Source organism: Pelobates fuscus, chromosome 4 (genome assembly GCF_036172605.1).
Source record: "Pelobates fuscus isolate aPelFus1 chromosome 4, aPelFus1.pri, whole genome shotgun sequence".
NCBI classification, from domain to species: Eukaryota; Metazoa; Chordata; class Amphibia; order Anura; family Pelobatidae; genus Pelobates; species Pelobates fuscus.
Window position 1 is genome coordinate 79023766 of NC_086320.1, and position 18394 is coordinate 79042159.

Consider the following 18394-nt stretch of genomic DNA (forward strand, 5'->3'; position numbering starts at 1 on the left):
ACTACCAAATATGTATTTAGTTCGAGACATATTAAGCATTTAACAATCGGGACTGATATGTAAATCTATTTTAAGTTATTTTTATTTAGTTGCACTGGATGAGTAAAAATTATTATGAGCAAACATGTGAAAACAATTCGTTTTTTTTCTCAATTTATTCCCATTTTTAACAATTTATACCCTCTAGGTGGTGTAAATTCAACATATAACATGTATCAGAGCTTTTAAAGAAAAACCCTTAAATTACAGCAGAATAAACAGCACAAATTCTAGGTTTTGTTTTGGTTCAGAACCTGTACTAAAGGGGATTTAAACAATCACAGAAATAACAGTTACAGACAAATGCAAGGCTCCTATTACAGTATACTATGCATAGCCAGAAACATACACTGACTGCTAATTACGTGGGGAGGCTAGGGGGTAAGTGGACCATAGGGGGAGAGGCATTATGAACCAGACAACCAACTGATTATTAATACTTTCAGTTTTAATTTACTGGAAACATATACTTTTTTAAGATCTGGCCATAAATTTCACACTGAGAAATATCATTTTAAAAAAATATATGTTGTTGTTTTTTTTTTCTAGATATTGCGTTGAGTTTCAGATAGAATATTTATCTCATGCTTGTATGGTAGAGCACAGGCCACATGCACGGTGGATGCAGTATTTACGTGAAGGATACACGGTCTGCGTAACATGTCAACACCCAGCTGTGAACATCAGGAGCAACCGTTGCTACGGAGATGGTAGCGATGATGACGGGTGAGGCAAAAAAATTGTGTTCCCACAAAAAAAAATAAAAAAATTAAATTACACAATTATTTTTTTTAAATAATCTAGATCACCCAGTTCCTTGTAAGCACTGCGGAATAAGTTGGTGTTATTTAAATACCAATAATAATAATATTAATAATAATAAGTGCTTACATCACGACAGGTTGCATTTATGTATTAATACAACTACTCTGGGTAGCTGAACTCCTGATCAGACATGCTAATAATGGCATCGCACAATGCTGAGCCAGAGAGCCAGATGAAGCATACTGGGGCATCTCACACTCCATTTAAAAAAAGGAACACATGTACAGAAACATTGCAGATGCCATATTTGTAGATTAAATATTAAAAAAGATATTTGTAAATAAAATTTAATCTATGCAGTTCCTTACAGTTGTTGCAGAGCAGACACAGTTTAAAACCTAGTTATAAGGACACTCTAAGTACTACAACCTCTTCATCTCATTGAATTGGTTATAGTGTCTGGAGTCTCCTGGCACAGTCCCTCTATTCTGTGTCAAACCATTTTCAAGTTACAGAACACTGAATGGTCATCACTGGCAGTTTCCAGATTGGTCCCCACTGTAGGTATGCAGCACCGGAATGGCCCACGGGGAAACTGGGAGATATCCACTGGGCCACTGTAGCCCTGAGCCAGCCATCGATAGACAAAAAGACAATGTGCACCTGCAGGATGGATAATACTTGCTGGTAAAGGGAAATGCGAAAAGCCACCAAAACCAATCTCTCCGCTCGCCTTATGCACAGAGCTGACGGCCACCGAGCTGCATGACATCATGCCTTGTCGGGTGAAACTCTGTGCAGATCTTCTAAATGTGGTGTCAGTCCAGGAAGCATGTGCCTACTTTCTTCATAGTGCACCTAATTAGTGAGGGATGTGTTTTTTTTATCCCGGGGTGAATATGGGTCATTTGAGCTGCTGAGGAAGTACCCACAAGCAACACACCCTGTCTCATGGGTATGTGTCTGTCCTGCATGCCACCCCCAGTCAGTAATTATGCTTATTTTAGTTTTACTGCCTGCCACTATTTTTTGTGTGTGGTGTTTTATTTTTTTTAATGGAAGTTTGTAAATAAAATTTAGAAAATCGCCACTCTGGACCCAGTTTGATGCTCTTGGCATTGTGGTGATTGGCTCTGGGGAGGCCTACGGTGACTACACACATACTCCATAGTGGAGTTGCTAAAGGGGTCTGGGTTGGACTTACAGAAAGGTGGAGGGTTTTTGGGGAGTACCTCCCCCCTTTTTTGCTCTCTCCTTCCTACCCTTTCCTTTTTCTTCTTCCTCCTTGTTTTGTCCTAGGCTCGTTCTCATGAGTAATTTGCTACGAGGACACGGTAAACTTATGATATACATCTTGTTTCAGGTTTCTTTTCCTGTCTGACGTGTATCCTGAAAACCACTCTTTTCATTAAAATAAAGATTTGCAAAAATACAAAAGAAAGAAACTTTTTTTAAATCACCTTGATACCTTTTCCAGTTTGAGTGCACCACATGTGATTTTTTTTCATAGTTTTTTGGGACATATCTGACATCTTGTTCTTATTTTACTTATACGTTTTTTTTAAACAGGAGTTCCAAAAGCAATTTATGGTTAGCGTTAGCTTCTAGAATAATTTAAGTTCCCCAGTTATCTGTTTTCAATTTATTATGAAACATAAACTGAAAAACGTAAACACTGGGACAGTTTTTATGATTTGCTATTTAATGTAAAAGCTTTTATAGGTAACAACATTATGAGAAAGATTAGATCTGTATTTGCTAAAAGACAGGTTTCAGAAGCATACTTGAATGTACCTGCATAAATGTATGGAGACATTGCATGGACAATAACTTTCTTTGTATGAAAGAAAATTAGTTTGATATATCCATTGTTACATAAGAGGGTACGAAATGTCTGTTTTTTTTTCATACGTTTATTAAACTAACACTCCAATGAGATTTGGTTTTACGGTTTGGAGTGTTCCTTTAGCCATACAAATGCCAGGTGTCCCCCCTTAGATAAAAAAAAAAAACAAGATTAGAGATTACGTACCTTTTTAATCCAGTGGCAAGCCCCTCCTTGCTGTTGCTTTGCCCTGGAAGAAACTGGCGCATAAGTAGCCATTACCATGAATGAGCAAATCACTTAATAGAATGTGGAGTCAATCAGCCTCATGCCAGTTAGCTTGATTTCCAGGTGGTGTTCCCAAATTCATAAAAGTGCCTGTAACGGAGCTCCCTGTACCCCTGGCTGGGTACCTCCTCCAAGGACCGCTTCCTAGCTGGAACAAGGGACAAACCACAGCACTTCTGCCCGCAGTCGCCGTGGCTTGACTGTGGTCCTGGAACCGCTCCCTCCTGGAGCCGAATGGGGAATTCGCTCTAGACACCCCCAGGCAATGGACAACACTCAGTCCTGGGAGCTTTAGTCCTTACAAGGACTTTCCCTGTTGAATACTCCACACTGGAACAGTGATTTAAGAGTAGCCCTTTCCCTCCCAGTAACCAGACGACACATAGTTCTGGGAGTAGAAGCTGGAATACGTTTATTGGCAGCCACAACTGGCCTTATATGCAGGTCCCCATGCAAGGGGCATCCCCCCCCTGGACCTGAGAGTAGACTACAGTAAAAACATACACACGATTACATTGGCTCTCAGGTCCGGGACACTCCCATACAAAACAAGATAATCCCTCCCCTGTGCCTGGGAGATAATTGAGTCAAGCACTTTATTAAATTCAATTACCTCCAGGCACAAAAAACACACATTTCCCAAACACCCCAAAAGTACCTTAAAAACACATGAAACCCCTTGATAGCCCCAATCTGGGTGACCAACATATCCAAAAAATCACCCAGATCAGTTCAGGGGTTCAGGAATTTCCTGGAAGTCATAATTTGGCAGACCGAACGCATGGTCCCACTCCCAAAACAGTTCAAGAGAATCAGGGCTTGCGGTTGGTCTAGTTCGGTAGTTTAAAAAACGAACATAGTCAATGTTCTTACCCTGGAGCTTGTTTCCCTTATTCGTAGGAACATTTCCACCGAACAGTGTCTTTCTAAGTGTTATAAAACAGAACACAGGCGATCATGGAAGTCCAGCGGTGCTCAGGAGTTTCAGTGTCCGAAAATAGTTCCATGAACTCGGCGACAAAACACCGCTGCCTGTATTCACGCGAACAAGATGGCCGCCACCTCATGGTTGTCCATAGGAATTGCGGCCACCTAGACGAACACTTAGAACACTGTGGTGGAAATTGCTACAAAGTATCAATTAGGCTTAACAAGCTCCAGGGTGGTCTCCGGTTCTTGAACCATATAGTCTAAATACACGAACAGAGACTTTCACATTACATTTTACAGGGTACATAGTCTGTGGGCAGGAGGCTGGCAAGCAGGCTCCTCCAGGAGCTTGTGGCAAACTCACTTGGAAAGGGGAGTTTGTCTCAGTGATGATTTCTCATGACTGCACTTCAGCAAGTGTTAGCGGTCTGTGGTGTGCCCTTAAGTAAACTTTAATAATTACGCTTTTTATTTTTTTAAAGTTAATCTTTTTATTAAAGGGACACTGTAGTCACCTAGACCACTTCCGCTCAATGAAGTGGTCTGGGTGCCAGGTTCCCCAGGTTCTAACCCTTCAGATATAAACATAGCAGTTTCAGAGAAACTTCTATGTTGACATAGCAGGATTAATCCAGCCTCTAATGGCTGTCTTCCTGACAGCCGCTAGAGGCGCTTCTGCGAAATTTGCATCCAGTGTGCAGAACGTCCATAGGAAAGCTTTGAGAAATGCTTTCCTATGGACTGTTTGAATGCACAAGGCTCTTGCCGCGCATGCCGCTCCACTCGGTAGCTGACGTCGGCGGGGGAGGAGAGGTCACCAGTGCCGAGGGAGCCCGGCGCTGGATAAAGGTAAGTGGCTGAAGGGGTTTTAACCCCTTCCGCAGCAAGGGAGGGGGACCCTGAGGGTGGGGGGGAGAGTGACGGTCCTAAGGATGTAATAGTGTCAGGAAAAAGAGTTTGTTTTCCTGACACTATAGTGATCCTTTAACTACACTTTTTTGGTTCTACATTTTGTATCAAAGATCAGGTTTTTTTTTGCAACTTAATTTTTGCCAGAAATTTTTTAAACTTGATAAAGGGAGCAGCTCTTCAAAGTTTGTTACAAAATACTGCTAGATGCATTCCACATGATTTGTGTATATTTAGGTGGTTTACAAACAAAGAGGCAAAGAGCAGTTAGTATAGAATGTACACCATAATTCTTATATGACTAGGTGCACATTTTCTCCTAGTAATATTCTGTATCCTTTTTGGTGTATTCACAGGAACAAACTTCTCCACTGGCAAGCGGTAGGAAACCACAGATGTCAAGGCTCATGGAAGAAGGTGAAAGAAGTCGAAAAGTGCTCCTGTCCAGATGTCCACAGCTTTATATTCACTTGATGTTGGAGATGCACCACTGTAAACCTTTGCATTACATAACACCTCGTGATGAATTATATGCAAATCATCCTTACATTCGTGGACATCAAAACTTAACTAGCACCACATTAAGCAGAATTTCTAGATTATGATGCACTTTCTTTTCCATTATGACAGCAAGGAAATTAACAATTACAGACCATATGCATGTGGATTCTGGATTTGCGTGTGTATAATCAAGTAACAGACACCATATAATCCCTGGCACCAGCCCATCTCTATGACACAGGCCCCTGGCTTTTTTTTTTTTTAAAGGGACACTATAGTCACCCAGACCACTTCAGCTTAATTAAGTGGTCTGGGTGTCAGGTCCCTCTAGGGTTAACCCTGCCTGATATAAACATAGCAGTTTCTGAGAAACCATTTTTACATCTGGGGTTAAACCAGCCACTAGTGGCTGTCTTCCGGACAGCCAAGAGGCGCATAGGCAATGATTGAGGCCCATTATGCCTCAATCACGCAGGGCGTCCATAGGAAAGCATTGAAAAAATGCTTTCCTACGGACACTTTGAATGCGCGCACATGCACATTCGGCACCGGTGACGTCAGACAAGGATGCTGACGTCGGCGGGGGAGGAGAGGTAAGGGAGCCCGGCGGGGGAAAAGGGTGAGTAGCTTTTAACCCCTTCAGCGCAGCAGGAGGGGGACCCTGAGGGTGTGGGCACCCTCAGGGTACTATAGTGTCAGGAAAACAAAGTGGTTTTCCTGACACTATAGTGTCCCTTTAAACCATGCCATAGCTCCCCATCAGATAGTTTCTGAAACTAAACCCTGAACGAATTGCATTAGAAAATGCGCTTACATACACACCTGTAACAGGTACCCCGTTGTTCACATTTAAGGCCCATTATGTGCTCCTGTGGTTTTAAAGGACCACTATAGTGCCAGGAAAACAAACTTGTTTTCCTGGCACTATAGTATTAAATAGGTCCCCCCCACCCTCATGGCCCACCTCCCGCTGGGCTCTAGGGGGAGGAAGGGGTTAAAGGCTTACCTTTCTCCAGCGCCGGGCTCCCTCGGCACTGGGGATTCTCCACCCTCTTCCGCTGAATGCGCGGGAAGAGCCGCGCGCGCAGTCAGTCCATAGGAAAGCCTTCCTATGGATGCTGGCGTCTTCTCACTGTGAAAATCACAGTGAGAAGCGCAGAAGCGCCTCTAGCAGCTGTCAGTGAGACAGCTACTAGAGGCTGGATTAACCCTAATGTAAACACAGCAGTGTTGCTGAAGCTGCTATGTTTACAGCAGGCAGGGTTAAACCTAGATGGACCTGGCACCCAGACCACTTCATTAAGCTGAAGTGGTCCGGGTGCCTATAGTGGTCCTTTGGGCAATTTACCTCACACTGATCACATAGTTTAAAATAATGCACTTACATTCCTTTATGCCTGAATAAATACAGGTTTAAGTGCAAGTCATGTATGTACTCACTGTATGTATAATAACCAATTGATATTGTATACCCTCTTAATCTAAAATATAGCAACCCATGGTCTCAAATACAGTGCAAATTTACAATCAGTGTGATAAAACAACACCTATGGTGAAAGACAGTTAAGTGTATTACTAAACAGACATACAAAGAAATTACATATAGTTATATCTCCTTATTTCAAGAATTATATTGACCTGTGAGTTGGGTCGATTCGTATAGTGTATTCCAATCTATAGGACTACTGGGTAATCGACAGAATGGTGGTGATCAATTTTTGTTTTCACCCAAAGATTTACTTAAAAATATAAAATATTATTTTATGAAATAAAGTATATTATGTATTGAACGAGATACTGTGTGTAAAGTTTTCTTAAATATTTGCAAACATAACTGAATGAATATTCCACTCCTTTAACTTAAAAGTATATGGGGAGGTAAAAAAAAATAAAAAAAATTATAAAGTAGATATCCAATCAATGTTAATGTCCCCTCCCTTAGTGAAGGATAAAATATGATAGGGGATTTTTAAGTTCCCATAGGCCAATAACTAGAAAAGTAGGGGATGCCCAATCCCAATAACACAAGTGTTAGATGGTCCCCAAACCCTCAGGCCCCATCATAGCTACCTCCATCCTTACACCCAATAGATGCACAGAGGGTAAAAGTCTAAACATCATAATCTCTTCTGTAAGGATTCTATTCTAAAATGAAATATCCCACTCAGCTAAGGATAGTAGGGAACCCAAGCTAGATGAGCAGGGTATTAGCATAACTTATTCATGGATCAGATTTTGATAACAAAACATGTTTGGTCCTTAAGAAGTTCAACTCTGTAAGATGACGTTGGACGCTCTCACGCTATGCAGGAGTACAAACAGCATCTTCTAAATTGTTGTAGGAAAGCACTGATTCAATACTTTCCTATGGGGATGGCCTAATGTGTGCAGGGAGTTTGCCTGCATGCACATTAGGTTTCCCCTTGCAATAAGGTGGTAGGAGGCAGAGACTAAGCCAGAGCTGAAATAAGGCAAGCGTGTAAAAGGTTATTTAAACTCTATATTATAATTAATTATGGTCTCTCAAAACAGTCACTCAGCAGCCCCCTGCTGGTACAATGTACCATAGCAAGCCTGGTAACTGGAAAGTCACAAATCAGTTACGCAATTGATCTATGAATGCTGGCACAAGGAAATGCATAACATCAGTGGCGTACTTAGGGGGTGGAGGTCCGCCCCGGGTGCCATCAGGGCTGACCAGGCTTGCTATTCGGTGAGCTGTGTGGCTGCACCGGGTGCCATAGCAGCAGGGGCGCCGGGCAGCCGACACAGCTCACACACGCAGGGGCTGGGAGCAGGAGACCTGCACGGAGAGTTGGGGGCGGAGCTAGAACGGCCGTGGGGGCAGAGCCAAGCCGGGGCGGAGCTACATGCAGCCCCTTACTGATCACACAGAGGGGAAGCAGGAAGGAGTCCCTGCTTCCCCAACTACAGCACAGGAGGGACTGAATCCACTCCTACTCCAGCCCAAGCTTACAGTGAGAGAGAGAGAGAGAGAGAGAGAGAGAGAGAGAGAGAGAGAGAGAGAGAGAGAGTGTGTGACTATCTGTGATTGTCTGAGTGACTCTGCGTGTGTGTGTGACTGTGTGTATGTATGTGTGACTGTCTGCTTGTGATTGTCTGAGTGACTCTGCATTTGTGTGTGTGACTGCCAGTGCCTGCCTATGATTGTGTTTGTGTATATCTCAGTGTATGTGTTTAGTAGATAGCTCCCTTATTTGGTGACTGTCTGCCTGCCTGTGTGTGTGTGTGTGTGTGTGTGTGTGTGAGAGACCATCTGCCTGTGATGGTGTGTGTGTGTGACTGTCTGTGTATGTGTGATTGTCTGCATGTGTGTGAGACCATCTGCCTGTGATGGTGTGTGACTGTCTGCCTGTGTGTGACTTTCTGTGACTGTGTGACTATCTGCCTGTGATTGCGTGTGTGCGTGTGTGTGACTGTCTGCCTGTGACTGCGTGTTTGACTCTCTGCCTGTAACTGTGAGTGAGTGTGTGGGACTGTGTGCATCTGACTGTGTCTGACGGTCTTCGCCCTGCAGTGAGACGGCAGCCGGGATATGGTGTCATCGCGGCCTCGGCGTCATTACAGGGCGTGCGAGGGGCCTGTGCAGAAAGAGCACAGAGATCCCAGCAGCAACCACTGACCACCAGGGACTGAGGATCCACTCCAGCCCTTCTAGAGCAAGGTAGGGAGGCTGGGTGGACCTCTTATTTATTAAATTTGTGTATGTATGTAATGTTTGTGTGTGTGTATGTGATTGTATGTATCTCTGTGTATGTGTTTAGTAGATGGCTCCCTTATTTGGTGTCCTTAAATATTACAATCTAATATAAGGATAACAAATAAGGGATGTATCTACTAAACAACTGAAAATAAGAAAAGGGCTTTTTAAATTTTGATCCTTTAGCTGTTTAGTAGATAATTCCCTGAATTGGTGCCGTATGCGGGATTTCCATATTTAAAGATACCAAATGAGGGTGCTGTTTAGCAGATAGTTCCCTTATTTGGTGTCCTTAAATATGGCAAGCTCACATAAGGATAGCAAATAGGGAAGTTATCTGCTAAACAAAGATCGAAGTTAAGAGGTGTCAGCCAGCCCACAACAAGAAATCTGGGTGGCTAATGTGAATTATATGCAAATGTGTTGTCAGATGCCAGCATGCAAAGCACAGTGTTTCTGCGTGTGTGTATGTCCGTGTATGTGTATATCTGCAGACATCTCAAAATCTCTCCAACAATACGCACAAATTCACTCATTAATTTCAACGTCAACACTACATACAAACCCCACCATTATATATAACCACATCACTGCATTCAAATACCACACAACACACAAATGCATGCTTGCATTCAAACACCAACACTACATACAAACACACCCCTACATTCACTCACACATACTCCATACAAAAACGTGCATACATTCACACACAAACACTGCTCAGTGCTAAATACATTAACATTTTTGGTTGTTTTTTACATTTAAAGTTGAGGGGGGGTGCCAAACATAGGACCTGTCCCGGGTGCCAAATGCTCTAGGTACGCCCCTGCATAACATAGTGATACTATAATGAGAATTATGCAATTCTTCTGCACTAGGAACATGTTACGAGGGAACACATTCAAGGTACGCACACTGTTGGGTGACTTGCTAAATCAAAGAAAATAATAAACAAATACATTTTGTAGTATGAAAAGTTAAATCAGTACCATGCTTATGAATCTGGCAAATTCTCGGACAACAATCAGTAACTTCATCACTGAAGACAACAGCCCAAAATTTCATTTAAATGTTTTCTAGTTTTTTTATTTTGTTTTATTTTAAACAAAATACTGTTCAATTACAATTAACTGTACATAAAAATACATAAAAAATATAGAAATGAAAAAACAAAACAAAAAAAAACATCTGATATATTTACACACATATATGCACAAATGAACAGTGGGCTATACAAAAATAAAATATATATAAAAAAATAAAAGCAAAACACATAGCTATCAAAGCGTTATATAATAAGAAATAATATAGGATCAAGGGAAAAAATTGTTATGGTTTCGTTGATGCTACTCAGTCTTGTGACCACAGGAAATAACTTCTTCTTTACCAGACAGCTTGAATTGTTTACGTACCAGAACTCTAATACACAATTGTTAGAAATTAGTGAAAGATATCATTTTATGAAATATGTATGTAGAACTCCGCTCTCTCTAACACTCCACCAGATGTTGTGGACTACATATCCCCTGGTACTTTGTCAGCATTACATGTGTAAGAGCATTATGGGAGATGTAGTCCATAACATCTCAAGTTCCAAAATGCGTCTACCCCTGCACTAAGGTGTGGGCTGTGTATGCTACATTGTTACAGACATGGTTCTAGTTAATGCCTGTATACCATAAATATTGTATCTAGGCTTTTTCCAGGATAAGGCAAAGGAAACTTTTACACTCGAAAGTAAATGTTACACTTATGATTCATCGCCACTGCCAACAATATTTAATTTCTTCATGGTTCTCCAACGGTCTTTTAACATGACACCTGTCCGATTATTAAATTCATAATGCACAAGAATTTTGCTCCAATTTCCAACTCCATATGTGTTTACACCTTTTTTCAGCAGTTCATCTTCTTCCCAGGTCCAATGCTGTAGGGGGGCGGAATATTAAAAAGAACAAATCAGGAATGTTAAATGTGTGCTTATGGTCCACGCACAGTTTTCACCTTATTCTACAGATTCCTGTCATACTTGCGGGAGGAGCTCAGGATGCAGTATTGGAATGAGCAAGGATAGTCCAAAGCAAGACATTTGGGGGCTTTGAGACCACAGGTACAAATGACACAGGCTGTAGACACAGGTAGAGAATATACTGCAGGCACAGTCAGCATACAGTCAGTAGGCACAGGTACTGGCACTGGACTGAACTGAACACAGCTTACACAAAAGTCTGAACAAGGAATGAAGATGCCTGGGGCTTTAAATATAAGAGGGGACATCATTTTTTTCAGAGCACAGACACGGCCCACATTGCTGCTCCACTCCCTTTCACCATAATGCTTGCTGTGAACGCAGCGCCCATATCTAGAGGGACCTGAAAGAATATGGTCAGGTAAACTGTGATGATGGAATACTCTGGTGCCACATGTGGGAGGCGCTGGCTAAAGAGGAGATGCTGCACTGCTACCCATGTAGATCATAGGTCTGCCCTGAAAACCACAAGATAAGTCATGTTGGAGCTACTGGACAGCTACAGAGAGTTCCTGACACTTTCACAGATTGACAAATTACTCCAAATTATGTTCTGTAAATATTTCATTTCAAGATTACTGTGTCCTTTTATAAATTATTTGGACTCCTACCTGTAATGGTCTCTTGGTTTTAACTATAACTCAAATGGAACACTGATCTTTTGGATTTTACTGCGGTCATTAAATTGTATTTTGTCTTTCAGATTCTTTATTTGAAACCTATATAATTTCTTCTAAAAGTCATTTATATTATAGTTGTATGTGGCTAATTTATCAGTGTTGTAGTGGTGAATACTTTAAGCGCTACCAGATTCTTTTTTAGTGCCTTTACTGGTTTATCAGCTTAATACTAAATATTTATTTATTGTAATATTAAGCGTATTTATTTAGTAGTTGATATTTGTTTTGTGTTTTTTTATATATTTTTTTTAGAAAACTAAAGTTGTGACCTCTTTGAGGTATTGCCAACTTCACTCAGTTTCAAATAACAAAGGAACTGAAATGATCTTCAGGAAAAGCAGAGGGGTTGATTTTTCAACAGCTCTTTCTTGCGAACATGACTTGTTTTGAGGAAAATTGCAGGTTCCTATTTTTTTCTGCATACAGACAGCAAAAACTATTTTTACTTTTGTTAAGTTAGATGTAAGTTTAGTGGCAGCTCAAGGTCTTTTCCTCTGCTGAGTCAGCTCATCATGCTCTGCATTTTCTTTGGGGAAACATGAGACTTTTAGGTTCCTTCCTAAATGGATTCATAGTACCTAGAAACATAGAATGTGACGGCAGATAAGAACCATTCGGCCCATCTAGTCTGCCCAATTTTCTAAATACTTTCATTAGTCCCTGGCCTTATCTTATAGTTAGGAATGGATAGCCTTATGCCTATCCCACGCATGCTTCAACTCCCTTACTGTGCTAACCTCTACCACTTCAACTACAAGGCTATTCAATGCATCCACTGCCCTCTCAGAAAAGTGATACTTCAGGATATATTTTTTTTTTTTTACATATATATTTTTATTAGGTTAGGCTTATCACTTAAACATACAAAAGACATTATCACAATAAGGAAAGAATAAAAGGAAAAAACAAACACAAGATCTCCATAATCGTTACATAATGTGAATCTCAAGTTGTTCCACTATCTATAGATACCCTGTTCCATTACTATCTCACTAGATCAGATCTTATATTGCGTACATAGTAACACTTTCAAATTGCTGTTTAGGTATCAGTATAACCTTTGCTAATCTACTTATAACCAAGACTGAGGTATATGATATGATTTACAACTTAGTGTCATCATGTATAACTCAAAGAAGACCTGAACGTAATAAGCACATAAAAGACAAAAACACAGAACCGGGAGGCCTGTGGGGGGCCATGATATTATTTTTAAACTTTTGCCCCTCTAATTTAAGACTGTCTTTTCGTAGATTTGCTGCTTTTAAATATATAGTCTTCTCCTCTGCTGTGTTGATTCACTTTTTGTATTTAAATGTTTCTATTATATCCCCCCTGTCTCATCTTTCCTCCAAGCTATACTTGTTAAGATCCTTTAACCTTTCCTGGTAAGTTTTATCCTGCAATCCATGAACCAGTTTAGTAGCCCTTCTTTGAACTCTCTCTAAGGTATCAATATCCTTCTGAAGATAGGGTCTCCAGTACTGTGTACAGTACTCCAAGTGAGGTCTCACCAGTGTTCTGTACAATGGTATGAGCACTTCCCTCTTTCTACTGCTAATACCTCTCCCTATACAACCAAGCATTCTGCTAGCATTTCCTGCTGCTCTATTACATTGTCTGCCTACCTTTAAGTCATCAGAAATAATCACCCTTAAATCCCTTTCCTCAGATGTTCAGGTTAGGACTGTATAAAATATTATATACTCCATCCTTGAGTTTTTTATGCCCAATATGCATTATCTTGCACTTAGCCAGATGTCAGTTTCCACAGCTCTGACCATTTCTCTAGTTCACCTAAATCATTTGCTATTTGGCTTATCCCTCCTGGAACATCAGCCCTGTTGGAAATCTTGGTATCATCAGCAAAAACACACACCGTACCATCAAGACCTTCTGCAATATCACTAATAAATATATTGAAGAGCATGGGTCCAAGTACATATCCCTGAGGTACCCCACTGGTAATATACTCCATTGACTACAACCTGTTGCCTTTCACTCAGCCACTTCCTAACTCATTCAACAATACTGGAATCCAAACTTAAAGATTGTACTTTATTGATGAGCTTTCAATGACCGTATCAAAAGCCTTACTGAAATCTAGGTAAGCAATGTCTACTGCACCACCCGGATCTACTATTTTAGTTAACCAAGCAAAAAAACTCAATAAGATGAGTTTGGCATGATCTCCCTGAAGTAAACCCATGTTGTCTCTGATCTTGAAATCTATGTGATTTTAGATGTTCAGCAATCCTATCCTTTAACATGGTTTCCATTACTTTCCCCACTACTGAAGTAAGGCTCACTGACCTACACTTGCCCGACTCCTCCCTACTACCTTCTTGTGAATTGGCACAACATTTGCTAATTTCCAATCTTCTGGAACTACTTACCGTATATACTCGAGTATAAGCCGACCCGAATATAAGCCGAGGCCCCTAATTTTACCCCAAAAAACTGGGAAAACGTATTGACTAGAGTATAAGACTAGGGTGGGAAATGCAGCAGCTACTGGTAAATTTCTAAATAAAATTAGATCCTAAAAAAATTATATTAATTGAATATTTATTTACAGTGTGTGTATATAATGAATGCAGTGTGTGCATATGAATGCAGTGTGTGCGTATGAATGCAGTGTGTGCTTATGAATGCAGTGTGTGCTTATGAATGCAGTGTGCGCGTATGAGTGCATTGCGCGTATGAGTGCATTGCGCGTATGAGTGCATTGCGCGTATGAGTGCAGTGCGCGTATGAGTGCAGTGCGTGTGTATGAGTGCAGTGCGTGTGTATGAGTGCAGTGTGTGTGCAGTGCGTGTATGAGTGCATTGCGTGTATGAGTGCAGTGCGTGTATGAGTGCAGTGCGTGTATGAGTGCAGTGCGTGTGTATGAGTGCAGTGTGTGTGCGTATATATTAATTGAATATTTATTTTCAGTGTGTGTATATAATGAATGCAGTGTGTGTGTATGAGTGCAGTGTGTATGAGTGTAGTGCGTGTATGAGTGCAGTGTGTGTGTGTGTGTATGAGTGCAGTGTGAGTGCAGTGTGTGTGTGTGAGTGCAGTGTGTGTGCGTATATATTAATTGAATATTTATTTCCAGTGTGTGTATATAATGAATGCAGTGTGTGTGTGTATGAGTGCAGTGTGTGTGTGAGTGCAGTGTGTGTGTGAGTGCAGTGTGTGTGAGTGCAGTGTGTGAGTGCAGTGTGTGAGTGCAGTGTGTGAGTGCAGTGTGTGAGTGCAGTGTGTGAGTGCAGTGTGTGTGTATATGAATGAAGTGTGAGTGTGTGATGCAGTGTGTGATGCAGTGTGTGTTTGTGTATGTGTTGGTGAGGGTGGGCATTTGATATATTATTAATTATTATTTTTTTTTATATTTTTTCTTTTATTATTATTATTATTATTAATTATTTAATTATTATTAATTTTTTTTTATTATCTTTTTTTTTTCGTCCCCCCTCCCTGCTTGCTAGCTGGCCAAGGAGGGGGGCTCCTTCCCTGGTGGTCCAGTGGCATTGGCAGTTCAGTGGGGGGAGAGGGGGGCTGGCAGAGCTGTACTTACCTTTCCTGCAGCTCCTGTCCGGATGGCGCGGAGGAGGAGAGAGCTGACAGGAGCTGCAGGACAGGTAAGTACAGCTCTGCCAGCCCCTCTCTCCCCCAGTCTGTATTATGGCAATGCAAATTGCCATAATACAGACTCTGACTCGAGTATAAGCCGAGTTGGGGTTTTTCAGCACAAAAAATGTGCTGAAAAACTCGGCTTATACTCGAGTATATACGGTACGTTAGCAATGATTGGTTAAATAAATCAGTTAACAGTTTTGCTAGTACACCACTAAGTTCCTTTAATAACTTTGGGTGTATCCCCTCAGGCCCCATCAACTTTTTGTCTTTACTTTAGACATACCTCTGTTAAGCATCTCAATAACTCTGAAACTCTTGCATATTGCCTGCACAACTAAATCTTAGCTTTACATGCCATTCAGAAATGATAATTTGAAAAATACATCAACCAGTTGTGTATATAGTGATTTGATTAGTGAGTTATACCATAAAATTCAATTACATGATATTTTTCAAGATCATTTTCCATCAAATAAACAGTGAAATACAAATAAAATGCAAACATAGCATGACAAATTTGCATTAATGTTAAACATGTCAAGCTTACCTTCCTTTTAGAAGCAGACTTAGAAGGTAACTTGTTTTGCGAAGACGTAGCAACTTTTTGGCTTCGCTTTCCTAAATAAATAAAGAAATAAATCCTACACAAATATGTAGTCATGTCCATTTTAAAACTAGATTGAACATGAAACTCAATTTTTCACGAATACATTTTAAAGACAGCCAGACGTGATGCTGCATATGATATGTAGATAATCAGTATTTCAAACACACATACACACTTGGCTATTTATCACTAGGTTTCCAGGAGATGGAGGGATTATTCAGGCTGGGAAAGTTACTGCTCTTCCTAATGATGTGTAAAGGGAAAGCAGATGTGTTCACTTGGAAGTTTTGAAACTTGCCATAGGATAGTGGACAAGTGAAATATTCCAGACTTAATATATGTATCTAGGTACGTATGCACAAATACAGGTTAACAAACACATTTGCCAGCAAACATATGAGACAATTTAATAGAAATAACAGTAGCTAAAAGACATCATTCGAGCAGCCACAGCGTCCGGCCACAATTTAAACTGCACAGGATGGCAGAAGCTTAATAAAATCTTTATGAAGTTAATGGTCTAAACAAACAAACAAACAAACAATCTCCCATGTTAAATATACCGGGTGAGGGCTTTGCCCTTTGTTTTTGTACTAAGAAATTGGAGCTGACCATATTATATACACATGTTATTGTATCAGTCCTTATAGGGATACTATAGTGCTAGGAATACAAAGCTGTATTCCTGGCACCAACGCTCCCCTGCCTCCCCCCTCCCACGCAGACAGCCACTGTGGGCAAACTTAGTGCTGCAATATAAACATTGCAGTTTCCTTGAAACTGAAATGTTTAACATTGCAGCAATAAATGCAAAAGGGACATAGCACCCAGACCACTTCAATGAGCTGAAGCGGTCTGGATGCCTACAGTATCCCTTTAACTGAAATGTTAAAAAGGCCCTATGTAGCAACTGGCACATAAGAAGGATGTACAATGCATTGGCTCTCTTTACATACTTAGCTTTATGTTGCTCATTAATTTTTTAGAGACAGAGGGTTTGTAAGGATTCCAAGGGGTACGTTGTTCTAGTGAAAACAACCGCTTCTGGTGCCTGCAAATTAAAAAAAAAAAAAAAAAAAAAAAAAAAAAAGATATATTCAGCCAGTACGTAAAAGTAACAACTCGTGTTGAAGAATGTAAATCTGAAACATATAAATATGTATATCTTTTTTTTTGTACCTTTTAGTGTGTTTATCTGTGTCGGTAACTTCTTTTCTGTCAATACTTGGGATGACTGTATTTCTTGATCAGAAATAACAAAATACAATAAATAGATAAATAAAATTAACAAGCAGTGCTGAACTGTTTAAACATTTAATCATCTGCTTATTTAGCTATTCATGCGCACATACTTTAACTGCGCTGGTAGTTGAATAAAAGATATTGGTTACAATGGTACTCATTTGGTGGCAAATGTGATAACACAACTGTACAGTGTATTCTGTAAGGTACAACAGAGCAGCTGTAACTTTATTCTAAACTCCCAACAAAACTTAAAGGGACACTATAGTCACCTGACAACTTTAGCTTAATGAAGCAGTTTTGGTTTATAGAACATGCCCCTGCAGCCTCACTGCTCAATCGTCTGCCATTTAGGAGTTAAATCCCTTTGTTTATGAACCCTAGTCACACCTCCCTGCATGTGACTTGCACAGCCTTCTATAAACACTTCCTGTAAAGAGAGCCCTATTTAGGCTTTCCTTATTGCAAGTTCTGTTTAATTACGATTTTCTTATCCCCTGCTATGTTAATAGCTTGCTAGACCCTGCAAGAGCCTCCTGTATGTGATTAAAGTTCAATTTAGAGATTGAGAAACAATTATTTAAGGTACATTACATCTGTTTGAAAGTGAAACCAGTTTTTTTTTTCACGCAGGCTCTGTCAATCATAGTCAGGGGAGGTGTGCCTAGGGCTGCATAAACAGAAACAAAGTGATTTAACTCCTAAATGACAGTGAATTGAGCAGTGAAATTGCAGGGGAATGATCTATACACTAAAACTGCTTTATTTAGCTAAAGTAATTTAGGTGACTATAGTGTTCCTTTAACTCTTATTAAACTACAAGATTTTTTGCTAATTAAATCAGCATTACAGAACAGAGGTTACAATAGGTTATTTGGACAAGTTTACATTCTAGTTATAGTCAATCTGGCTGTTTTAGCCTCAAATAGAGGTTCAAAATTATTTGGCTAAAAGTTTAGCAAATAACCCTGTGTGTCAGCCTTACCTCTTCCTAACTCTTTGCAGAGTTATATTCCTTATTGGCTTCTCTCTGGAGTACAGTTATGGATGGGAACCAGTGTCCTTTTGGGTCTTTATGGCCCAGTCGGGCATCTAGATTTACATCTGTGGCTGGGTGCAGTCACAGTCACAAGGGAGCAGTAATACACATGTAGGGTAGAAATGAACACATCTACTTCTATGTAAACACATAGGGTTGGATTGAGGTACAGACATGTTCTGGGTTTCT

The 18394-nt window shown here is 40.4% G+C and overlaps 2 protein-coding genes across 2 annotated transcripts in view; one reads left to right on the plus strand and one right to left on the minus strand.

Annotated features, from left to right (window-relative positions):
* Positions 1–5625, plus strand: part of SBSPON (somatomedin B and thrombospondin type 1 domain containing) — a 36903-nt gene extending 31278 nt beyond the window's left edge. The window contains exons 4-5 of the mRNA XM_063450382.1: positions 589–765; positions 5113–5625. Of these exons, the coding sequence (XP_063306452.1) occupies positions 589–765; positions 5113–5230 (295 nt within the window). The 3' untranslated portion in view covers positions 5231–5625. The remainder of the gene's footprint in view (positions 1–588; positions 766–5112) is intronic.
* A 4557-nt stretch (positions 5626–10182) lies between these two features.
* Positions 10183–18394, minus strand: part of TERF1 (telomeric repeat binding factor 1) — a 33659-nt gene continuing 25447 nt past the window's right edge. Inside the window, exons 9-12 of the mRNA XM_063451327.1 lie at positions 17104–17166; positions 16881–16975; positions 15865–15935; positions 10183–10908 (exon numbers count right to left, since the gene is read on the minus strand). Coding sequence (XP_063307397.1) covers positions 10732–10908; positions 15865–15935; positions 16881–16975; positions 17104–17166 — 406 coding nt within the window. The 3' untranslated portion in view covers positions 10183–10731. The remainder of the gene's footprint in view (positions 10909–15864; positions 15936–16880; positions 16976–17103; positions 17167–18394) is intronic.